Source organism: Botryllus schlosseri, chromosome 2 (genome assembly GCF_051294905.1).
Source record: "Botryllus schlosseri isolate E-star chromosome 2, Bs_hap1, whole genome shotgun sequence".
Taxonomy (NCBI): Eukaryota; Metazoa; Chordata; class Ascidiacea; order Stolidobranchia; family Styelidae; genus Botryllus; species Botryllus schlosseri.
The window spans coordinates 36,121,578-36,142,177 of NC_137237.1; the positions used below are offsets into that span (position 1 = coordinate 36,121,578).

Genomic DNA, 20,600 nt, shown 5'->3' on the forward strand with positions numbered 1-20,600 from the left:
GGACGATAACAAATTTACCAACGCAATTTACGATCGCGTCACGTTGCGGCAATAAAACAGTTCTTATTGCTCGTTAACAATGCGTCTGAAGTTTACCAGCTGCCTTAAAAATGTCATTTCAAGGTGGGTTGTGTTCATGAATCGACCATCTCCGTACATCTCATGGAGACGTCTTTTAGTGCTGCCGTTGTTAGACAAGAATTGCTAATCTCGGCATTCATGACAATTGGGACTAGGACTGGGCAAAATCGAGCACCTTGAGTAATTCGATTTTGAATCATGTATTACGCTTTGAGTCGAGTCGAGTATTCGAGTATCACTCATTATGACGACACATCAGAATATACCATGTCAAAGATCAAACATGTACCTTTTATGCTACCACAAAGAACATAATGCATGTTATCATGAGTCACATTATAGATACATTGGTATTTTTTATCGACCTTACCGATTTCATTGCAGTTCTTGACAATGTTGTGGGATTATCATGACTTCGGAAATGTGTTATTTCCAGCAACGTTCGTATCTTTGTACTATGTCTCGTATGCTGAGACACGTCCAATCAAGGTTCCAAGGCCTCCTCAGTGGAAAATAGTATCAAAGCTATCATTCTCGTTAGTAAATTAACTTTCAGTTTCGAGGAGCGTAAAATTTCAGTACTCGAAAAAATCGTATTTTACTACTCGACTCGAATCATTAAAATTTATGCTCGATACAGATTCGACTACTCGAATCATTGTGCCCAACCCTAGTCAGGACCATATACTATCATGTTCCGTTATATATATTGAGGTGGTCAATAGCGAAGGACTCCTACTATTTCGTTGTACGCTAGTAAATTTCGCATCGCCTACCTGCACTACTTACTTCTGTTTTTTGTTTTTTGATTTTAGAATTTTGATACTTATACCTAGCACTTTTATTTTTTGAGCAAAGCTGGACATATTATAGTTACGTTAAAATCGCCCTTATACTTTGACATGACGAGTACCAACGATGACTACCCGGACCGTGCGTGTATGCATGTGAATCCACATTTGACATATTCGCCTTACCGCCTTCATTTTTGTTCGGCATGGTTAGTGCGGTTTAAAATATCAGCAGAAAAGTCACACGAGCTATCATCGCCGCAGTCACCATTGCAACACACCAAACTCTTTGCATCCGATGGTGGCGGATCCGCGTCATGACCTCCTCCGAGCCCAGGAATTCAATCGAAATCAGGTTACAAACCACTGTATGGCTAGATTTGAAGCCTAATATTTGATTAGGAATCAAATCTTCAAGGTACTTCATTCCTCCAATGCCCTAATCATAGGCGGTATACTCGATGTAATCGCTTGCAATTCTCACAACTGTATAATAGGTTATTAGAAATATATGCCTCACAAAACATCTCTACCTATGGAAATAACTTCATGATCAACTTCAAGTCTCGGTGCATGAAGAACTTTGAATATACTCTTGTTGCTGTGTTTTCTTCACCCTGTGGCGTCGGTCAACAATTTACCAAACGATGGCTTCCCGGGAATTCATACAACGCCACGCATTGTATTAGGAAGTTTGGAACATGCAATCAAACGGAACCAAATTAATGGATTGTGTTCTCTATCACGATGAAGTGTAATCTTCCAACGGTGATAAAACGGTTATAAAATAATTGTACTTGTTACAATGTTTACGATTATGAAAAAGTTGCATTCTAGACCAGTGGTTCTCAACCGCGGGTCCGCAACGACGTTTCTGCCGGTCCACCGAAGATACTAAAATTTTATACCTTAATTTCAAGATACAAGACGTTGAATGCTTTTCCATTGATAAAATACGTAACACATCATATTTTAATCTGATTCAGATCTTTGTGGGGCAACATTTGGCCTAGCAATATGTCTGATTTAAATAGAGCCGTCTCTGGTGACGACATGCGAGCGACAAGTAGGAGCTGACTCGAAAAGCCACGCAGTTTGCACAATCATTCGTTTTCGATTCATTCATTTTATTACTGGCAAGGTGTCGATGTTGCCAGGTACGGCGCATACTCGCCGAGTGGGACAATATCAACAGAAAGACTGGGATCTGCAGGGCGGCGCTGGAGACCCGAAGCCTCAACCAAGATCCCCGAGGATTAGCCTAAATGCAAAAGGTAAACTTGGAACTCTGAACAAGAGAACTTTGAACTCTGTATGGCGCCAGGAAGAAGCTGCCGCACTTGTGACTGACCTCAAACTTGATGCGTTGGCAATCCAAGAACATCGCCAGCACTTCACTGAACCATTCCGCGAAAAAGACGTAGGCGCAGGCATCATCTTGATCGAATCACCTGCCAGCCAAGGCGGAGTTGGAGGCGTCGGTCAAATCTTGTCCCAGCGTTTCCACGCTGAGGCGAAGATTTACGTTATAAACAGCCGGATTATCACAGCCAGCATTCAACTCCGTCGCCGCAAACTGCACCTCGTGTGTGCGTATGGACCAACATTTCCGAACACCACTGCCTACCCAGCTGATACGCTCGCCTTCTACGACCAACTAGAAGGCATTCTATCAACCTACCCGCAGCGCAACATAACCATGCTGCTTGGGGACATGAATGCCACGTTGGCCGAGCGCTCGCAGCGAGTTCGCTTCCCAGTTGGCCACAAGAACAGCAACTCGGAGCATTTTACCAATCTACTCGACCGCTGCGACCTGATTCCTCTCAATGCCAACTTCTCTATGAAGCCGAAGCGTGGGACGACATTTGACGGTATGCGCCAACGCAACATACGGCTGTATCATATCTGCTGCAATGCTCCCGCATGGCGCCATTTCACGAACTGCCGAACGGTGCGCAGCATGCTAACGATCAGGAGTGACCATCGCATGGTGTTGGCCACGCTTCGTGAACGCCTCCAGTTCGTCCCGAAGCGCACACCGAAAGATCCCCTATCAAATTGGTTCGATCTTAAGGACGCAAATAAGATGAATGTATTTACCATGCACACACTCCACGCCCTCGAGATCCAAAATACTATACCGACCGCCTTCGCGCCACTTGTAGCAGCAGTCAAGGATGCAGCCCGTGAAACGCTCGGTGAGACCCGTAGCAAGCCACGGCCAAAATTAACCTGGAATCCGACCCGACAGTGCTCAGTGCGCGCCGTAACCTCAAGACTCTCAGACGTGGTGCGTACACCTCTGGAACACTGGACGCACATAGCGATGCTAACGAGGCAGCTCTGTACCTAACAAACGTTTACGACGAAGCTCGCAAGAAACGAGTCGGAGCTATTGCCCTTTCCGTGGAAAATGAGTTGGAAGCAGGCCGATCAAGAGCAGCCTGGAAAGCCATCGGTGAACTACTTGTTTTCAAGAGGACCCGTGTGAAGGCCTGTACGGAAGACCTCACAGCACACTTCGAGACCCTGTTATCTACACCTGCACCGGACATCGATGTGCTCGTTGCACCGCCTTCACTAGCAGCAAATCCTTTAGCGATCAATACAACCCGGATCACGCAAGGTGAGGTCACGACAGCCATGCGTGGAGTACCACAATTCAAGGCCACCCGCACGGACGGCATCCCAAGGGCTGCTTACACCTCGGGCGTTGCACCTGTGCTCCTCGACGTCATGAATGGCGTCCTCGAAGGCGTCCCGGTGCCGTCCGAGTGGCTCGAGAGCGAAATCGTCCCTATCTACAAGAAAGGAGCTGCGAGGGACCCAGCGAACTACAGAGGCATCTCCCTGATGCAGACCGCTGCCAAGCTGTTCGACCGAGTACTGCTCCGTCGCATACGTGAGTACTGAGTAACTCTCTACCAAATATCCTGACTGCTCAGAATGAATTTCGACCATCTCGCGTCGGGGATACCTAAATGCGACCGCGTGCGGCCCTCGAAGTCATATCTTGCGGTCATTGCGACCTGATTTGAGATTTCGGAAGAACGCTTTGTAAAGCATTTGGAATACTGAAATTGGTTTCAGTTTAAAAATATTATTGGTGTTGTTGTTCAAAATAACCTATTCCGCTTTTGCCAACCTACTATTCCTCACTTGCTGACACGCGTTCGGCTATGGTAATAGCATTCCATGGAGTAAGAATTAGCTGATATTAATGGTCAATTGGGCATACTGCGTTGACACGCAATGGTCCATACCAGGGCTGTGGAGTCGGAGTCGGAGTCGGTGGAGTCGGAGTCGGGGTAATTTTCGCTTGATGGAGTCGGAGTCGGAGTCGGAGTCGTGAAAACTATAATAGCTGGAGTCGGAGTCGGAGTCGGAGTCGGTGGAAAAATACTGACTGGAGTCGGAGTCGGAGTTTGTGAGAATGACTATGACTTCGACTCCGACTCCGACTCCAACTTCTCTATCATGAAAACATTTGCTTTCAAAGAATTTTCAATAGAATTTTTATGTACCACCAATCACTGTTATTATTAACCATACAGATCAGGTGCGGCAGGCCCGTGGCACGCAGGCCAAATTTGGCACACGAGAAGGTTAGGTGTGGCCTGCGAGGTAATTCTCGAAATTATTTACGACATCAGGTACAATTGCAAGACCAACCAAAATTTGATTAGCATGACTGCGATATTTGATGATGACTGAAACAACAGTTCTGACGCATTGACGTATCCAGGGGCCAGCCACATTTATCCCAGATCTTCGTGTATGACCATAAAGTTGAATATTTCATAGCAGATTTATTTGACTTGATAGAGGCATGTTCAGTTGTTCACTGATACCGTCGATTTTGCTATGTCTAAACGTCGAATAATCCTGTCCTTGCCAAATGAGCCCAGTGGTATACAGATGCGACCCCCAATGTATGTTAGCGACATATTTATTGATATAGCTATAGCCTAATTCAGTCGTTATCTTGCAAAAAAATTTCGCGCTTCGCGCGACCAGGCCTGATTGCGCACTGCACAGTTGCATGACATATTGTTAATATTTTTAGAGCGTATTAATATAAGTCTTGTTTCCAATGTTACCTAATTCGGTTCGCTCCTATCGAAGACTAAAAAAAGGTTATCAACATTCCAGTTGCCCGCGCAATGGTTCGTAAATCTCAGGTGTCCCTTTCGCCGAAAAAGTTGCCCACCCCAGATATAGATAAAATTGGACATTACTTGCAAATTACAACTCAGTTGCAGAGGGGAAGAAAATCGCAGGATGCGTTTTCGCGGTGCAGTCAAAATTGATGCAATTTTTAGAATTATAACATGATACTGTGACAGAGAAAATGCGTCGGCTGGTTTTGTAAAATTGTAAAAATGATGTAAATATGACCAGACGATGCTACCCACTTGACAAAATTAAAAAAATTTGTAGTGTAGCTTAGCTGTTTGGGTCGAACAAATGATTGAGAAAGACTGCAAGTCCCAATCCTTGAATACTTGATTAAGTACATGTAGACTAGACATAGGCTATGGTCTTTGACTAATTAACTAAATTCCATTTATGACTAATGTCTATTGTTAGTAGTAAGAGTGTTTGTGCTTGTAATCAGGATAGTGTGCAATGACAAAATTAGTAAGTTCAATTTCTTTATTAGTTGCTGAGTCATACACAAGAGCTACACTTGGATTTTTTATCTACATTTTTATTATACAGGATTGGATATCTGCCATATTTGAATGATTCATACATTTCAGGATATTAGAGAGTCCATGTTATAAAAACTTGAATAAGGAAGGATAATTAGCAAATCTTTATTTCATGTTAATTGCATAGTGGATAATTCGAGCTGTGCCACAATGAAACAATTTATCATGCCACAGTTAATCATATGTTTGCATAATGTTTAATGGTTGTATGATAGTCATTCAACCGACAATGTGGCATATAATTTTCGAAGTAAATTGGTGATAATGCTGGAGTCGGAGTCGGGAGTCGGAGTCGGAGTCGGTACGTTTAAAGACCCAGGAGTCGGAGTCGGAGTCGGAGTCGGTACATTTAAAGACTCAGGAGTCGGAGTCGGAGTCGGAGTCGGTATATTGAAAATGTGTGGAGTCGGAGTCGGAGCCGGAGTCGGTTGTAAAATTTACCGACTCCGCAGCCCTGGTCCATACACTGCCATGACCAAGTTGATTAGAAAATGACTTGGAGCTGCCCCACAAGATCAGTATACGAGGAGGTAGTTTTCCAGCAAGTACCGTGTCGCTAACCCCAATATCGATTTTTACCAGCTGTAAAGTGTTGTCAGCAACCGTGTGCAGCTCATAGTTCAAAATATAACGGAAGTGATGACCATGATATTTTCGTTGTATTTGTATTTCTTCAATAAAATATTTCTTTTGTGGTAATTATGCCCATCGCCAATGTTAGAGAGCACAGCGTTGTACTGCTCTCGTATCACACTTGCAAAAAAAGGTTGCATATTATATGACATTTCGGATTAATTTGAGTTTTTTAAGATCCGCCAAATATTTTTTTAAATATCACCGGTCTGCGAGGTGAAAAAGGTTGCGAACCACGGTTTTGACTCTTTCAGTTAGCAGGTTGTATGTTATATGGCATTCTAGTAGGAATACTCTTCACACGCAGGTAACGATTGTACGCTGCGATTGTGCGGATAATCAGTAGGGCAAGTTTTTTGTTGCATTCAAATCAGTGGAAAGTTGAATTTATTACTCACAAAAGTTGCAGTAAAGGGTTGTATTCATTTTTCACAAAAGTTGCACTAAAGAGTTACATTTATGGACAAATACTTGAACTTATTAGGGTATGAGATGCTCGAATCGATTCGTATGCAATGCACTGCAGCAAAACTCAGTGTTGGCGACTTCAACGAAATCTATAGCCTGAAAAATCGACCCAGCGAAAATATAATTTTCGGCGGTCTAGCCTGAATGTACGTCAAATCAGAAAGGACCTGAAATTTAAACGACAGTGAAACAATCAATCGATATACGTACATATAGTGCCAAATAGTTCCATTAAAAAGTTAGTTGCATGGCAAATCGAAAACACTTGCAAAAAGTTGCATGAAAATATGATGAAAAGTTGCAATAAGATGCAATATAACATGCACCAAAACAGCTGAAAACACTATTCTACATAACTTCTGAGTATTCAGGAAGCTGCCAGAAGCTGTAAAAAAAGTTGCAAAATTTGCAAAAGCCATAATAATCAGTATAGAGGGTAAACTTGTCCCTCCCCTACATTGTTTCATAGCTCTACCGTAGCACGTAACCGAGTCGACTTTCATGTAACATGTCGTTATGGGAGGGGTTATAATATGATTACATTTGGATTATCGGAGTCAGTGCGACAATAGCATATTAGAATTGAGACACGTCCAACTCATGCTGCTCAATATAGAACTGATGTTCTTAAAGAATGGGTCGCGACCCATGCATGGATAGCGAAGGCCATATTTTTGGGTCGCGACGACATCCGAGAGATCTTTTAATATTTGTTGGATTTATTGCAACGAAAACATTCTTAACGCGATTTCCTGTGGATAGTTGGTACCTATCCGAGTACACTATGTTGGGTACTATACTTAGCAGTGTTGGGATGACGAGTCAGTCTCGAGTTAACTTTTTTGCGTGACTTGACTTCATTCAAGCCACTTTGCAAAAAAATGACTCGACTTGACTTGACTTGGCGCTTCAGAAATGCGGATTGACTCGTGACTCGGAGCAAAATTTACGAGTCAATTTCAAGTCATCAAGTAAACGGTGTCGATTAAATAACTGTATCGTGTGTATGTTTGGATTGTTCGCGATACGTCGCTGTCACTTGTGAGAGCAACCAGTCATTAACTGGTTGTACGTTTCACTGATCCTCTATTTTGCCATCACAAATAAATTGAACCCAAACGAAATGATCACAGCTTCCATCGTCGTGGTAATAGTAGAACGATCTCATAGCAACGTATCTCTGTTTCTTAGACGGCTTAGTGCTTAGATTGCGCACTGATCAACTTTACCAACCGTCTTGTAAGAATTAAATCAAACGAATATTGTTTATGCGTTTATATTCACACGGATGTGTAGAGATGGTTTGTGTAGTGTACCACATCAATTTGTTTCAACCTTTCGAGGCTTCGTATTCGATCCTCTTGGCTCATAAAAACATACTATAGCATGTAGCTAGTAGCTATAATTACTCACGTATTTTATTAGCAGTTCTACGTGTGTGTGTGAGCGATACACCGCCTTTTTGCATGTACGTTTAACTTTATATTCGTTATATGATTCAAGATGAAAGGCCAATTAATGTCTTTCACATAGCTATCAAAATGTAATTAATGACTTTGAATCATAACTGATACTTGGAAAAGTCAATATGACTTGACTTGTGACTTGACCCCTGACTTGACTTGACTTGATGCGAGTCACCTCCAAAACGAGTGACTTGACTTGACTCGAGTCAAATTCGAAAATCGATTGACTTGACTTGTCTCGAGTCAAAATGTGCATTAACTCGAGATGTCTCGTGACTGAAAGATAGTGATTTGATCCCAACACTGAATCCCAATAAGCAAGCCATGTAGAAAAATCGTTACTGCAACATGGCTTGATCTTTGAAATGTGCCGACTATTGTATTAGACAAATTGGTTTGAATTCGCGACCAGATTTGTACGATTTTGGTTTTTATGGTCGGAACCAAATATTCTGATTAGACACCAGTACCATTGCGACCCGGATGGTGAAATATGCTCCTCAATTAATCATTTTATGCGTCAGACATGTTTTGTAGAGCTGCGTTGCGTAGAACAGCTGTTTGTGCGTTCTATACATCATATACATGCCCGGAATATGCATCATAGTAATATTAGAAATGCATATGTTTTGAAATGCGAGGCTTGGGTCGCCACTATATTGGTCGAAAAGTTTTCAAAATCACCAGTTTTCTTTCCTGGTGCGGGAGCGTTCAGAATTTTTAAAAGTGTCCTTTTTTCCGGATCTCGAAATATGGTAATCCTAGTTTTAGGTACCATGACGATGACAGGTCCTGGCCTCCTATGACTCTCTTGACTTGAAATCATGTTTGTATGCTTTGATAATCGTCATATACAATGGAATGGGGCATGAAGGGCGATGCAAATCTGAATATATATACTATTTCCAAGACCACTCCACTATAACGAAATAAATCGAAATTTCAACTGCAAGATCAGACGGCAACTTGATTGAGCTTCCAAAATGACAGTCAGAACATATACAGAAAAAAAGAAGTGAAGCGTCAACTGCGCTTAATTAAATTATCATTTCATTATATGCGGCTGGTTCTGAAGACGGACCTGCGCAGTCTCTTGGATATTAAGTATGACATGCGGCTTGCTCTTACTCATTGAAACATACTAACTGAACATATATAACCAGAGGTGGTCAGTAACGAAGTACTTTTTTGAAGTGCTCAAGTAGTTTTATGCTACTTGAGTACTGACTCAAGTGGATCTAATTTCCCGATAATTCTACTTCTACTTCGTAATATTTTGTGATCTACTTACTTAATTTTCGCTACTTTCAGTTTGTCAGGTAGAGGTGGTTTACTCCTCCAATAAGATAGATAGCCCGAGGAATTTAGGGTATATGTTTTCACGGAATATCAAAATTTAAATTTTCATAAAAGTTGGGTAAAGAGCAGTATTTTCATCGCGCAGAGCAGACTAATACGATTTCACGAATACGGATCGGTGAATATAATTTAGGTAGCGGGTTGCGTGGTTCCGTTCACACCGCATTGCCGCCCATATGAAATATGTCATCACAGTAGATATGGCCTATCATAGCGTTTGTAACTACCGTTTTACAATCTAGCACTTATCTATCATATCGTAATCTAGCAACCAATGGCGTTTCCTAATCTGGAAAAGTGGACTCTGATTCTTAGCTTTACACCTGTTTTAGCAGACCACTGTTGAAACTTTCTGGACGAAAGACATGAAATCTATTTTCCGCTTTTTAGAAGTAGTATATATATTCATCTTTCAATTCCCAGTGTCACACTTTAAGTTCTAATTAGTTTCAGTTCTTTTGTCTGGAGAACTTACATGTTGAAGGATAAAAGCAAGTGTGGTAATGCCTCCAATTTCCGAAAATAAACCTACACTATATGGTATTTTTACGATCAGCAATATTTTTTACTAACGTTTACTAATAGCGCAAAGTATTAAAACCGTATCCGACACCACTTCTCCGAGTTGCTCTTTGACCAAACTACGGACCTTATAATATGAGGGAGGACACCATACCATGATATTTATAATTCGGGTTGTTCCAGTGAACAGAGGATTAGTGTCACATTCCCATATCATGCTATCATTTCCATCCCATGATGCGGACGAATGCTTTTGCTGTCGAACATTGGATACCTTCTGAGATGCATCAATATAAATGAAGCTCTGCACCTTTCGCATAGGTCAATTTGCAGCTTTTGACAGCCTGCGCGAACGAATTACGATCGTTTTCACAACTACTTACTTTCTTGGGTAGATTTGCAGTCATTCAATTCTACTTCTACGTCAAGTAGTTTTATGCTGCTTTAAAATGACTACTTCTACTCCTACCTGAGTAGATTTTTTCTTCGATACTTCCACTTCTACTTAAGTAGCTTTCTTGACAACTTTGACCACCTCTGTATATAACAATTGCCTTCTAAATCTACACCGCCACCATGCATTTGCTCTCAGCACCCCCTACCGCATACCTTTATAGCCAGCACCCCCAATCGCCCGTTTCATGGCCAGTGCCCCCTTCAGGATCGCGAACGCCGCCTGGGGCGCTGGCGCCCACTATGGGAACCAATGTTCAACCCCTGTTGACTGCGCGGCACCATATGATCGGACATATAGTTCACGGAATACTGTAGCACTTCGAGTATCCTGACGGGCGAGTAGCGTAGTGGTAGGGGAGATGTGGTACCGATGAGATACTGGGACCGAAAATACTTGAAAAATCCTATGAGATAATCACATGAGTACAGTACGCGACTTCGTCTACAATGGCATGCTGGCAGAATCTTTCCTCACATGCAAAAAGCTTCGACCTGCGTGGGTTATGGGGTCTGTGACAAATGATTTACGTTTTAGGGGTTGCAAAGTAAATTTGGATCGACATATACATTTTGCTATATCACCTTCCAGACTAACGAACCCACAATAATTTTTGATGTGAATTATAGGGTTTGTATTAGGGTATATAATGGCACATATTTTGTAAATCAATACCATCCTCGAGTTGACTATTTTTACTTCAATTACCATATTTATAGGGTGGGGGACATATGGTACCATAGTCAAATCAAGCAAAATAGTTGGATTAACTAATCACTTAACAACAGAAACACGCCTACATATATGGAGGCTCTGAATCGTAGCTACCTGCGGTGTTTTATTGCTACTACAAGGTCTTTGAAATTTTGTAAGTTTCGGCGGAATCAAAACGTGATTTAATCCCAACATTTGAGTTGATATAATCTAATTTATTATTGTAGGTGGCGACGAAACATTCTTCATTGGCATGCTGTGGCTTGGATTATAGTACACAACAAAACGAGTTGAAAAACTTGAATTTTGAGCGTATGTCTCATAGGTCCCATGGTCGTGTGCCATTGGACCCACCGGATGGGGACCCATGACACGTTCGTTCAAAGAAAAAATTAAACGTTTATAAATATTTTTGGAAAAGGAGGCTATCCAATATCCATGTAAATGCCTGCGATAGTTAGAGCTTGTATCAAAGTGTTGAGACAGCAAAAGATCTGCTATTCTCGGCTGAAGATGTGAGGGCCAGAGATAATTTTGCAATTTTTGATCCATCGGTACTACATCTCCCCTACATCACACCACGACAACACAGACGGTCGACTCCGGATTCTCTGCCTAAGTGTTGGCGGTTTATCTAAAGTCCTAGTCGCAACCAAATCTGGGTAAGATGGGTTCTACGAAAACTGCTGAACGAAAGTAGACGGTGATGTAAATTAATTAACTACTGTGGTATTGTGGCGACACCATGCGGCACCACCACTGCGGTTATCGAAGCGTACAGTGCTTTCTCTTATTTTCATGTCGCTTTGTATATAAAGCCATTGATTGTGTGTTTTCGTCAGTTCGCTCAAGTGCTGCTTACAATAAACTTGTTACCCGCTTAACTGGTGACCCCGACGTGTCCAGAGATCATCCAGCCCTTGGTCCTCACCTTTACACATGGTTCCGAAGTCATCCGGGGGCTGGAGACCCTGCGGGGACTATCGGCGTCTAAACGCTGCAACAACACCGGACCGTTACTCAATTCCGCATATCCACGACTTCACCGCTCGCTTAGCAGGGTGTCGCATTTTTTCGAAAGTGGACCTCGTCAGAGGATACCACCAAGTCCCGGTAGCACCCGCTGACATCCCCAAAACCGCGGTTATCACAGCTTTTGGACTATTCGAGTTCCTTCGCATGCCATTTGGTCTAAAGAACGCCGCCCAGACGTTTCAACGACTAATGGACACCGTCTGTCAAGATTTACCATTCGTGTACGTTTATCTCGATGACATCTTGGTAGGTAGCCCAAACTTCGAGACGCATCTCGAGCATCTTCGCACCCTCTTTACGAGACTGTGCGATCACGGCTTAATTATCAACAAAGAAAAATGTCAATTTGGGAAGGACAAGCTTGAGTTCTTGGGTCACATCGTGGACCACCGAGGAATCGAACCCTTGCCGACCAAAGTCGACGCAATCACGCAATTTCCGCCTCCCAAAACCCTCAAAGCTCTGCAAGAATTCAATGGGATGATCAACTTCTATCACAGATTCATCCCTGCAATTGCAGACATCATGAGGCCGCTTTATCGTGCGCTGGCCGGCAAGCCACGAAAATTAGTCTGGGACCCCGAGGTAGAAAAAACTTTGAATGCAGCAAAGGAAGCGTTAGCCAACGCAACAATGTTGCACCATCCAAGATGCGCTGCTAAAACCGCCCTCACTGTCGACGCTTCACGAACGGCAGTTGGGGGAGTCCTCGAACAACTGGTCGACGGGGAATGGTGTCCTCTGGCCTTTTTCAGTCGGCAGCTTCGTAAGCCTGAGACAAAATATAGTGCTTTCGACCGAGAACTCTTGGCGCTACATTTGTGCATCAGGCATTTCCGATATTTCCTAGAGGGACGCCCTTTCACAGCTTTTACCGACCACAAGCCGCTCACCTACGCGTTCACGAAACCTTGGTAGCCTTGGTCAGCACGGCAACAGCGGCACCTTTGCGCGATTTCCGAATATACCACGGATGTCCAACACATCAAAGGGAAAAGCAACACGGTCGCGGACGCACTTTCGAGGCCAACGATCGCTACTACCGGCCAACAGCCGACGCTTTTGAACCTAAACCTCGAAAACTTAGCTAAAGCACAAGAAACCGACGAGGTACGGGCTTATCGCACTGCGATTACAAACCTACAACTCAGGGACATTCCTATCGGCAACTCGGCAGTCACGCTGCTATGCGATATCTCCTGCGGACAACCTCGTCCTGTGGTCCCCAAACCTTGGAGAAAAAAAGTTTTCGAAACAATCCACGGGTTGTCACACCCCTCCATCCACAAGCAAATGGTTTGGTGGAACGGTTTCACCGACATTTGAAAAGCGCGTTAATGGCCCGTTTGACCGATGCAAACTGGGTGGACCACCTTCCGTGGGTTTATCTCGGGATCCGGACCGCTCCCAAGGAAGATCTGAAGACCACATCAGCCGAACTGGTTTACGGGACTACACTCAACGTACCTGGTCAGTTTATCTCTCCGGAAGCCACACAAGAAGCAGAAAAGTTTATGCCGTCGCTGCGAGAAACGCTTCGCAAGTTACTGCCTACGTCAATGTCCGGGCATGGCAATACACGAGTATTAATTCCAAATTGTTTGACAGATTGCAGTTACGTGTTCGTGCGGCGAGATACACACCGACCTCCACTGACGAAACCGTACGACGGTCCCTTCAAAGTCCTCGAAAGGACCACAAAGACATTCAAGCTTCAAGTTGGTGGAAGGGAAGAGACGATTTCTATCGACCGTTTGAAACCGGCGCACGTGGACCTCTCCATGCCAGTTCCAGTCGCTCAACCGAAGCCACGAGGAAGACCACGACGTCACACTCGGCCTCCGCAACGTTACCAGGCCTGAACTGCCCGCTTCTGGAGGGGGCTATGTGGCGACCCCATGCGGCACCACCACTGCGGTTATCGAAGCGTACAGTGCTTTCTCTTATTTTCATGTCGCTTTGTATAGAAAGCCATTGATTGTGTGTTTTCGTCAGTTCGCTAAAGTGCTGCTTACAATAAACTTGTTACCCGCTTAAGTATCATAATAAGCGATATCGGTCTGGGGTAAATACTGTAAAATCAACATAGAGGTAAAGGTTCCACGAACTCTAGAAAACAACGTGCACGCTGAGTGCAAGATTTGGCAAGATGACGACCAAACAAAGAATAGGAGAAACTATCGGACTTCATGTCGCTGTTGAGTCCGAGGTTCTGGAACGGTATCTAGAAAAAAGGTCAGCACCTTCGACCAGACCCTTACATAACTGCCCAATTGCACCGGTGGTGACTTTGTTGTTTTGTTATTAACTCCCAACATGCTACTATATGTGGGTGAATTGGCGTCAATTGCTCTGTTTCATTCTAGGCAGTAGCACGTTCCGATGCGTCGGATAATTACCTGAGCTTGTCATCCCCGTCGCTGTGCTTACAACATCCTAACAAAAAAAGCCTATAAAAAATCAAGATCTTGGACGAATTCAAGGAAGAAAAGGAAAAGTGCGAGGATTCCCAAAATATGAATGATCGAAAACCATTAACTGAGGTGGGTGCTGGATTGATAGGCCGCATACTTGGTTGTTTCGGCATTCTCCTATCTGTTCACTATATCGCATTGTACCTTGTGTGACTTGAGGTGATAAAAATAATAGGACCGCCGATTGTATCATACTCATAATTTGGATTCCATAATTTTTGGTATACGATGACCTTGTTAAGCACATTTTTAGCCAAACCCCTCAGCATTCTAATTTTTACACTGGTCTGTGGCGGCATACCGGTTGACAACCACTGGCATAACGGTTCATAGCAACGGAGCGCGAGATTCTGCATTTTCGGATAGTAACAATTTTCGATGCTCAGAGCTATTGATATGAAATCACAATGAACAATAAAAGCGGTAGATGAAGGATGATGATTTGATGTTGAAGTGGGCTGTCCAGACAGAAGAGGCGTTGTGTTGGGAAAAGCGATTAGTGTGATGCAGTGTTGGGATGACTCGAGTCATGACTTGACTCGAGTCAGACTCGAGTCACCTTTTTCGTATGATTTGACTTGACTCGAGTCACTTTGCTAAAATGACGTGACTTGACTTGACTCGGCGTATCAGAAATGTGGACTGACTCGTGACTCGGAGCAAAATTCACGAGTCAATTTCAAGTCATCAAGAAATCGGTGTCAATAAAAATGACTGTATCTTGCATATGTTCGGATCGTTCGCGTAACGCCGGTGTAACCCGTGAGAGCGACCAATCATATGATCCTGCGTTTTACAGAGCCTTCATTGTTCTCTCACAAACAAATTGACCACAAACAAAATGATCGAAGCTTACCGTTGTCGTAAACTAGTAAAGTAATTTATGTTCTCTTTTTTTACCTTAACCAAACCTCTTGTTTTATTGAAATTGAATTCGAATATAGTTTGTATAGTCCTCAACCATTGGCGCAGGCTCGAATTGTATCATATCGATTTGTAAATGGGTAATGTATTGCACCCTATCAATTCGTATCTATTCTCTATTCTGGCTGGTAACTATCCACTGAGGTTTAGCAGTTCGACGAATATGTGAACGATACAGCCCCTTCTTGCAAGTATATTGAACTCTATATTCGTTCATTGGTTCAAAATCCATGACCACTCAATCTGTACTTCAGACGGCTAGCAGAACGCAATGACGTTATCATGCCTCATACTCCGAAAAGGCAACTTGACTTGAATTGTGACTTGACTCGTGACTTGACTTGACTTGACTTGACTCGACTTGACTCGAGTCACCTTTGAAAATCGAGTGACTTGACTTGACTCGAGTCACCTTTGAAAATCGATTGACTTGACTTGACTCGAGTCAAAATGTGCCAAGACTCGAAATGACTCGTGACTCGAAGGTAGTGACTTGATCCCAACACTGGTGTGATGAAACTATGTGTTAAGTCTGTATGGTCTGAAATGAATTAAAGTAGAAAGCAAGTAGGCTATAATTTTCAATATAATATATTAAATGCTGCATTTGTAAAAAAAAAAAGGAAACGTACGACTTAGCCTAGATACAATTCACTTCATACGCGACGTTAAATCTGTAGAACAGATGATTTTGCAACCTGCATTTCGTTTCTATCGCAGATGTTTGCACTATCGGTGAACTTTTCATTTGACGCTGACATGGTGTCATGTTCAACAAACCGCAATATTCTAACTGAAGCAAGACTGCCTGGAATAGCGGAGCGGATCGAAAATTCTCTGGTCCTACTCCGATCCTGTTTTTAAAGCTCTGGTCCGACTCCGGCCCAACCCCTAGACCGGATTGTAGATATGACCGTAATCCGGTCCGAACAACTGCGATAGTTATTATGTTCTCGCAGGATCGTATTGAAGATTGATTGAAATAATGCAAACAAGACATTAAAAACTCCAAGATTGAACCCTTATCTGAAGTAATGATGCCAATTTGGACTTAGCATGTGTTTTTTTTTCGACGAACGTCCCACTTTAACTATTGATTCGAGGGTGGAAAAGGGCAAGGCTGTCATATTCTTAGTAAAAAGTACTGATCCGGATCCGATCTGATTCCGGCCGTATCAAATAAAGTACTGACCCGGCTCCGAACCGGCTCCGGCCAAAAGTGAGAAAATCCGGCCGGATATCTAATGCGGCTCCGGTCAATGCTCCACCCTACTGCGTGAACATTGGTTCTTATAACAAGAAGTAAGTGCCACTGTGATTGTGGCTACGTGGAACGAACGTCAAAACGTCTGCAGGAACGGATAAACCAGCATGTCCCCAGATTTATCAGAACACGTGCATCACGCTCAGTGAAAAGCTCACCCTTAACTCATCCGCTTAAGATTGATGCTGATCGATCAAAGGCCATTAATTCTGCCATCGGCAAACATCTGTTAGATAATCCGATTTGTGCGAATAATTATCAAGACGACCGATTTCGAATCGTTGGGCGGGGCCGTTCACAATTTCATTTGCGTGCCTTGGAGTCGACTTTTATCAAAATTCACCAAGCAAAACTATGTCAACAAAAGAGTTCCTGTACCACCTAAAATGAGTACATTGAACGCTTTCTCATTCGATATTTCATGCTGGTGACATCACATTTTGTGATACGATTGTTGATATACAATGTTCTTTCCAATTCTCTACTAGTTGCTGACGATTACCCCTGACGAGTGTCAGCCGAAAATATTCGGGTTCATTTCAATATGAATATACTATTCAATTGTATATTGAAGTTCTGTACCTCCAAGAAGCTCTTCAAATAACAAGAAGCGCACAATGAAACATTATGATTTAGACAACATTGTCAGAATGAAGCAACACGTTGTGATACCAGCAGTGTATGGACATTGGACACTTCAATATTGTCATACAATATCTGCTGCTGTTTAACGTTCTTTCTACATTCTTGGCAAGCGACTTGGTAATTACAGACACATTTTACCCGAGAATATAGGAAAGTATCTTTCGTTGTACTACAACAAATCCTAATTTTTTCCACCATCATGCGTAATGCAACTACCGGAATTCTTCATAGATCCTGGTTTCGTTAAAATAAAGTTTTTTCACGTAAAAATTTGTCAGTTTTCAAGTTTTAAGTTTTTTCACGCGAAACTATACTTCGTAATGGCAGAAATTTCCCACCAGAAATGAAGATAAATAGTACAATTCTGACATTATGTGCGAAGACAACTAATTTTCATAAATGCGGTCAAAATTCTGTCGAAACCAAGTTAGTTAGAAAAATGTCAAAATTACCATTTATTCGATCAGAATCTTCCGTTTTTAGATAAAAAAAAAAATCTTTCCGCATCCATCGAAATCGCCACTTGGGGCACTCGCGCCAATGCTAAGAACCGCTTATTCATGTCTCGAAGAAAGGAATCAGTTATACATAGCAGAATGACGTCACATGACATCATAGACACTTATCTAAATTCGTGTTAGCAGGAAATACTTGATAAAAGTTCGTTTTTGCGTGAACCTGGACCGTTCAGGGTTTTCCAACATCCGTAGTTAGTTACAGGAATTATAGCATGGCATTTCTAATCAAATTCCTGGAATTGGGTTTTCTGATTCATGGGATTACTATTCTATTTAGTAAAGCTCGGTTTACCGAGTCACTTCCTCTCGTGATCTGACGACAGATCAGGCTGCATCGCTGCATGTTCTTGAGCGGGCGTGATGGACTGAATGATGTATATATTGACAATTTCAGCAATTTGCGACGCCAACCGTCCGCGTTAATCGCGCAGACATCTGTGATATACCAGCAAAACTGAATCACGCTACAAGTAATTTTTTTTCGCAACGTCAAAGGTTTGAACTAATGTAAGTACGTCAAACACCTTCATTTCGTTGCGCTGAGCAATTTCAATTCTCACCCTAACGCGTGATCACTGGTCACTGATCAGGCATCATACCGTCAGTCGCATGAAATAATTATGGATGGAATAGAAAATTTAACGGATACACAAAACGTAATAAATACCAAAGCATGTTGTAGAATTTCACAAAAGAACTCAGTAAATAGACATGGATATGAATTCGAGACTGACGTATGTACTTCTTAGGGTCTATACCAGGACTTCAACGGTCTTACCAGGGGTCGTGACCCCAATTGGGTAGTTTGGCTGTTCTACGAGGGTCACGGTGACGAAAATTAAATATCATTGACCATTACAATAATGCCAATTATCGGGATGAAATTGCCAACTCATTTCTGAAAATGTTAGTTCATTTTTCAAAATGGAAAGCAAACTACCTTTGAAGAATACGAGCCCAAGAAACAAGGTGTCAATTCAATCAGAGGGTCATTTCAAATCGCCCTTACTATGACGTCAAACCAGTACTATAAACATAAAAGTGTCGGGTGCATAAAAATCAACAGAAAGAGAATTTTTCCTTCGACGAAAACTACAAGTGACCGGTATTGCTATGTGTTTACAGAATACATACATACACACCCATTCGTGGCGGCCAGATAACTTATAGCTCGTCAACTGTAGGCTACTTCACGGGGGGCTGAATATAACGTAGCATTACCTGACAATACTTTGATTGGATATGGATAGAAATCGTCCTAAAAGAACTATAGACGCTGCCATAGTCTCGATAGACGGAGGTTACCGAGTTCATAATTGCATAACATATCGTAAAACATCGACTGAGAGTTTGGTTGAAGGCGCTGACCATTTTTCAAGTAATCAGAACGCCAGATTGACAGTGGGGTCGTGGAACATTTTCAAATCGAAATTTGGGCCCTGGTCTATGCAATGCCGGCTACTGTATTATCTAGGGTTACCACACGTCCTCTTTTAATTGGATTTGTCTTCTTTTTATACTTCTTTGTAAGTGTCCTCTGAGGACGCCCAAATGTCCTCTTTTTTTAGAATTCGCCCTCTTTTTTAAAAATTTTGAATAAATGTATGTGAAAATTGGACTGAGATATAGCAAATCAGCACTCAAGCAACGACCGGTGGGTCTCTAGGAAAGATGACCTTCTATTCAGTCAACCAACTACACACTCGGAGTAAATTCGCCAATTTTACGGGATTTCTCCCGGTATTGTAAGTCTGAAAATTTAGAAAAAGTGTTCTCTTTTTAGATTCTCAAAATATGGTAACCCTATATTATCGGGATAGTTATAACGTTGTTTCCACTTATATGGTTATGTCGCAAACAGGCTAGAGCTTATTTGCGTCCTACACGCCAATCATCACCATTCAAAACTAAGTTTGCGCTGACCAACTCCATTTTACAGCCTTCCGATTGACCGGCTATCGCAGAAACTATTTGTTGGAAAATACATTGTCAGACAGCTGACTACTGTGGTATTCTAGTAAAATAGAGATAACACACCGATATTGATATAATATACTTAGACTAATTGTGAAAGGCGTACATTTTCGTCACGTCCTGCATGAAGTCCGCAATTGTTTTCGGCGGTTCTATCACATGGGTCGCTGTTGGCAGCGGAATGGCGCGTTGCATGGGCGGCGCTTCTCTGCCGCATTGATTGCGTCGACATAAACGAATCCACGGAACGAGCCTTGACTTCCAATCGTTCGGGATTAAATTGGCGCATGTCAAATTGACAATCAAGTCCAAGTGAAACAGCGTAAATCTAACAGCACTAGAGGAGTCCACAAATGATGCCGCCATCACCATATCGGAAGCTACGCATATCGCCGAATAGATCGCGACTCTCTTGAATAGTTGCACGTATTTACGGTTTGTCTGGATCTTCGATGTGCGATTGAAATGGATGACTTTTATCAAGGGATAGATGGATAGAATCAGCAACGGTAACTGAATAGTCAATGGAAATAACATCAAGATGAGAGCCAACGGGATAT

At 42.6% G+C, this 20,600-nt stretch overlaps 2 protein-coding genes across 2 annotated transcripts in view; both read left to right on the forward strand.

The window, feature by feature from the left end:
- Positions 1 to 20,600, forward strand: part of LOC145458451 (exocyst complex component 4-like) — a 364,798-nt gene that overhangs the window by 155,829 nt on the left and 188,369 nt on the right. The gene's annotated exons all lie outside the window — the stretch shown is intronic.
- Positions 2,020 to 3,788, forward strand: LOC145434681 (uncharacterized). Its single transcript, XM_080312026.1, has 2 exons — positions 2,020 to 3,073; positions 3,127 to 3,788. Exons 1-2 carry the CDS (start codon positions 2,020 to 2,022, stop codon positions 3,786 to 3,788), a joined length of 1,716 nt encoding a protein of 571 aa, XP_080168152.1.

Coding starts and splice junctions, on each gene's coding strand:
- LOC145434681 (XM_080312026.1), top strand. CDS start 2,020: ATGTTGCCAGGTACGGCGCATACTCGCCGAGTGGGACAATATCAACAG. Junction 3,074..3,126: donor TGCAGCCCGTGAAACGCTCG/GTGAGACCCGTA, acceptor CCGACCCGACAG/TGCTCAGTGCGCGCCGTAAC.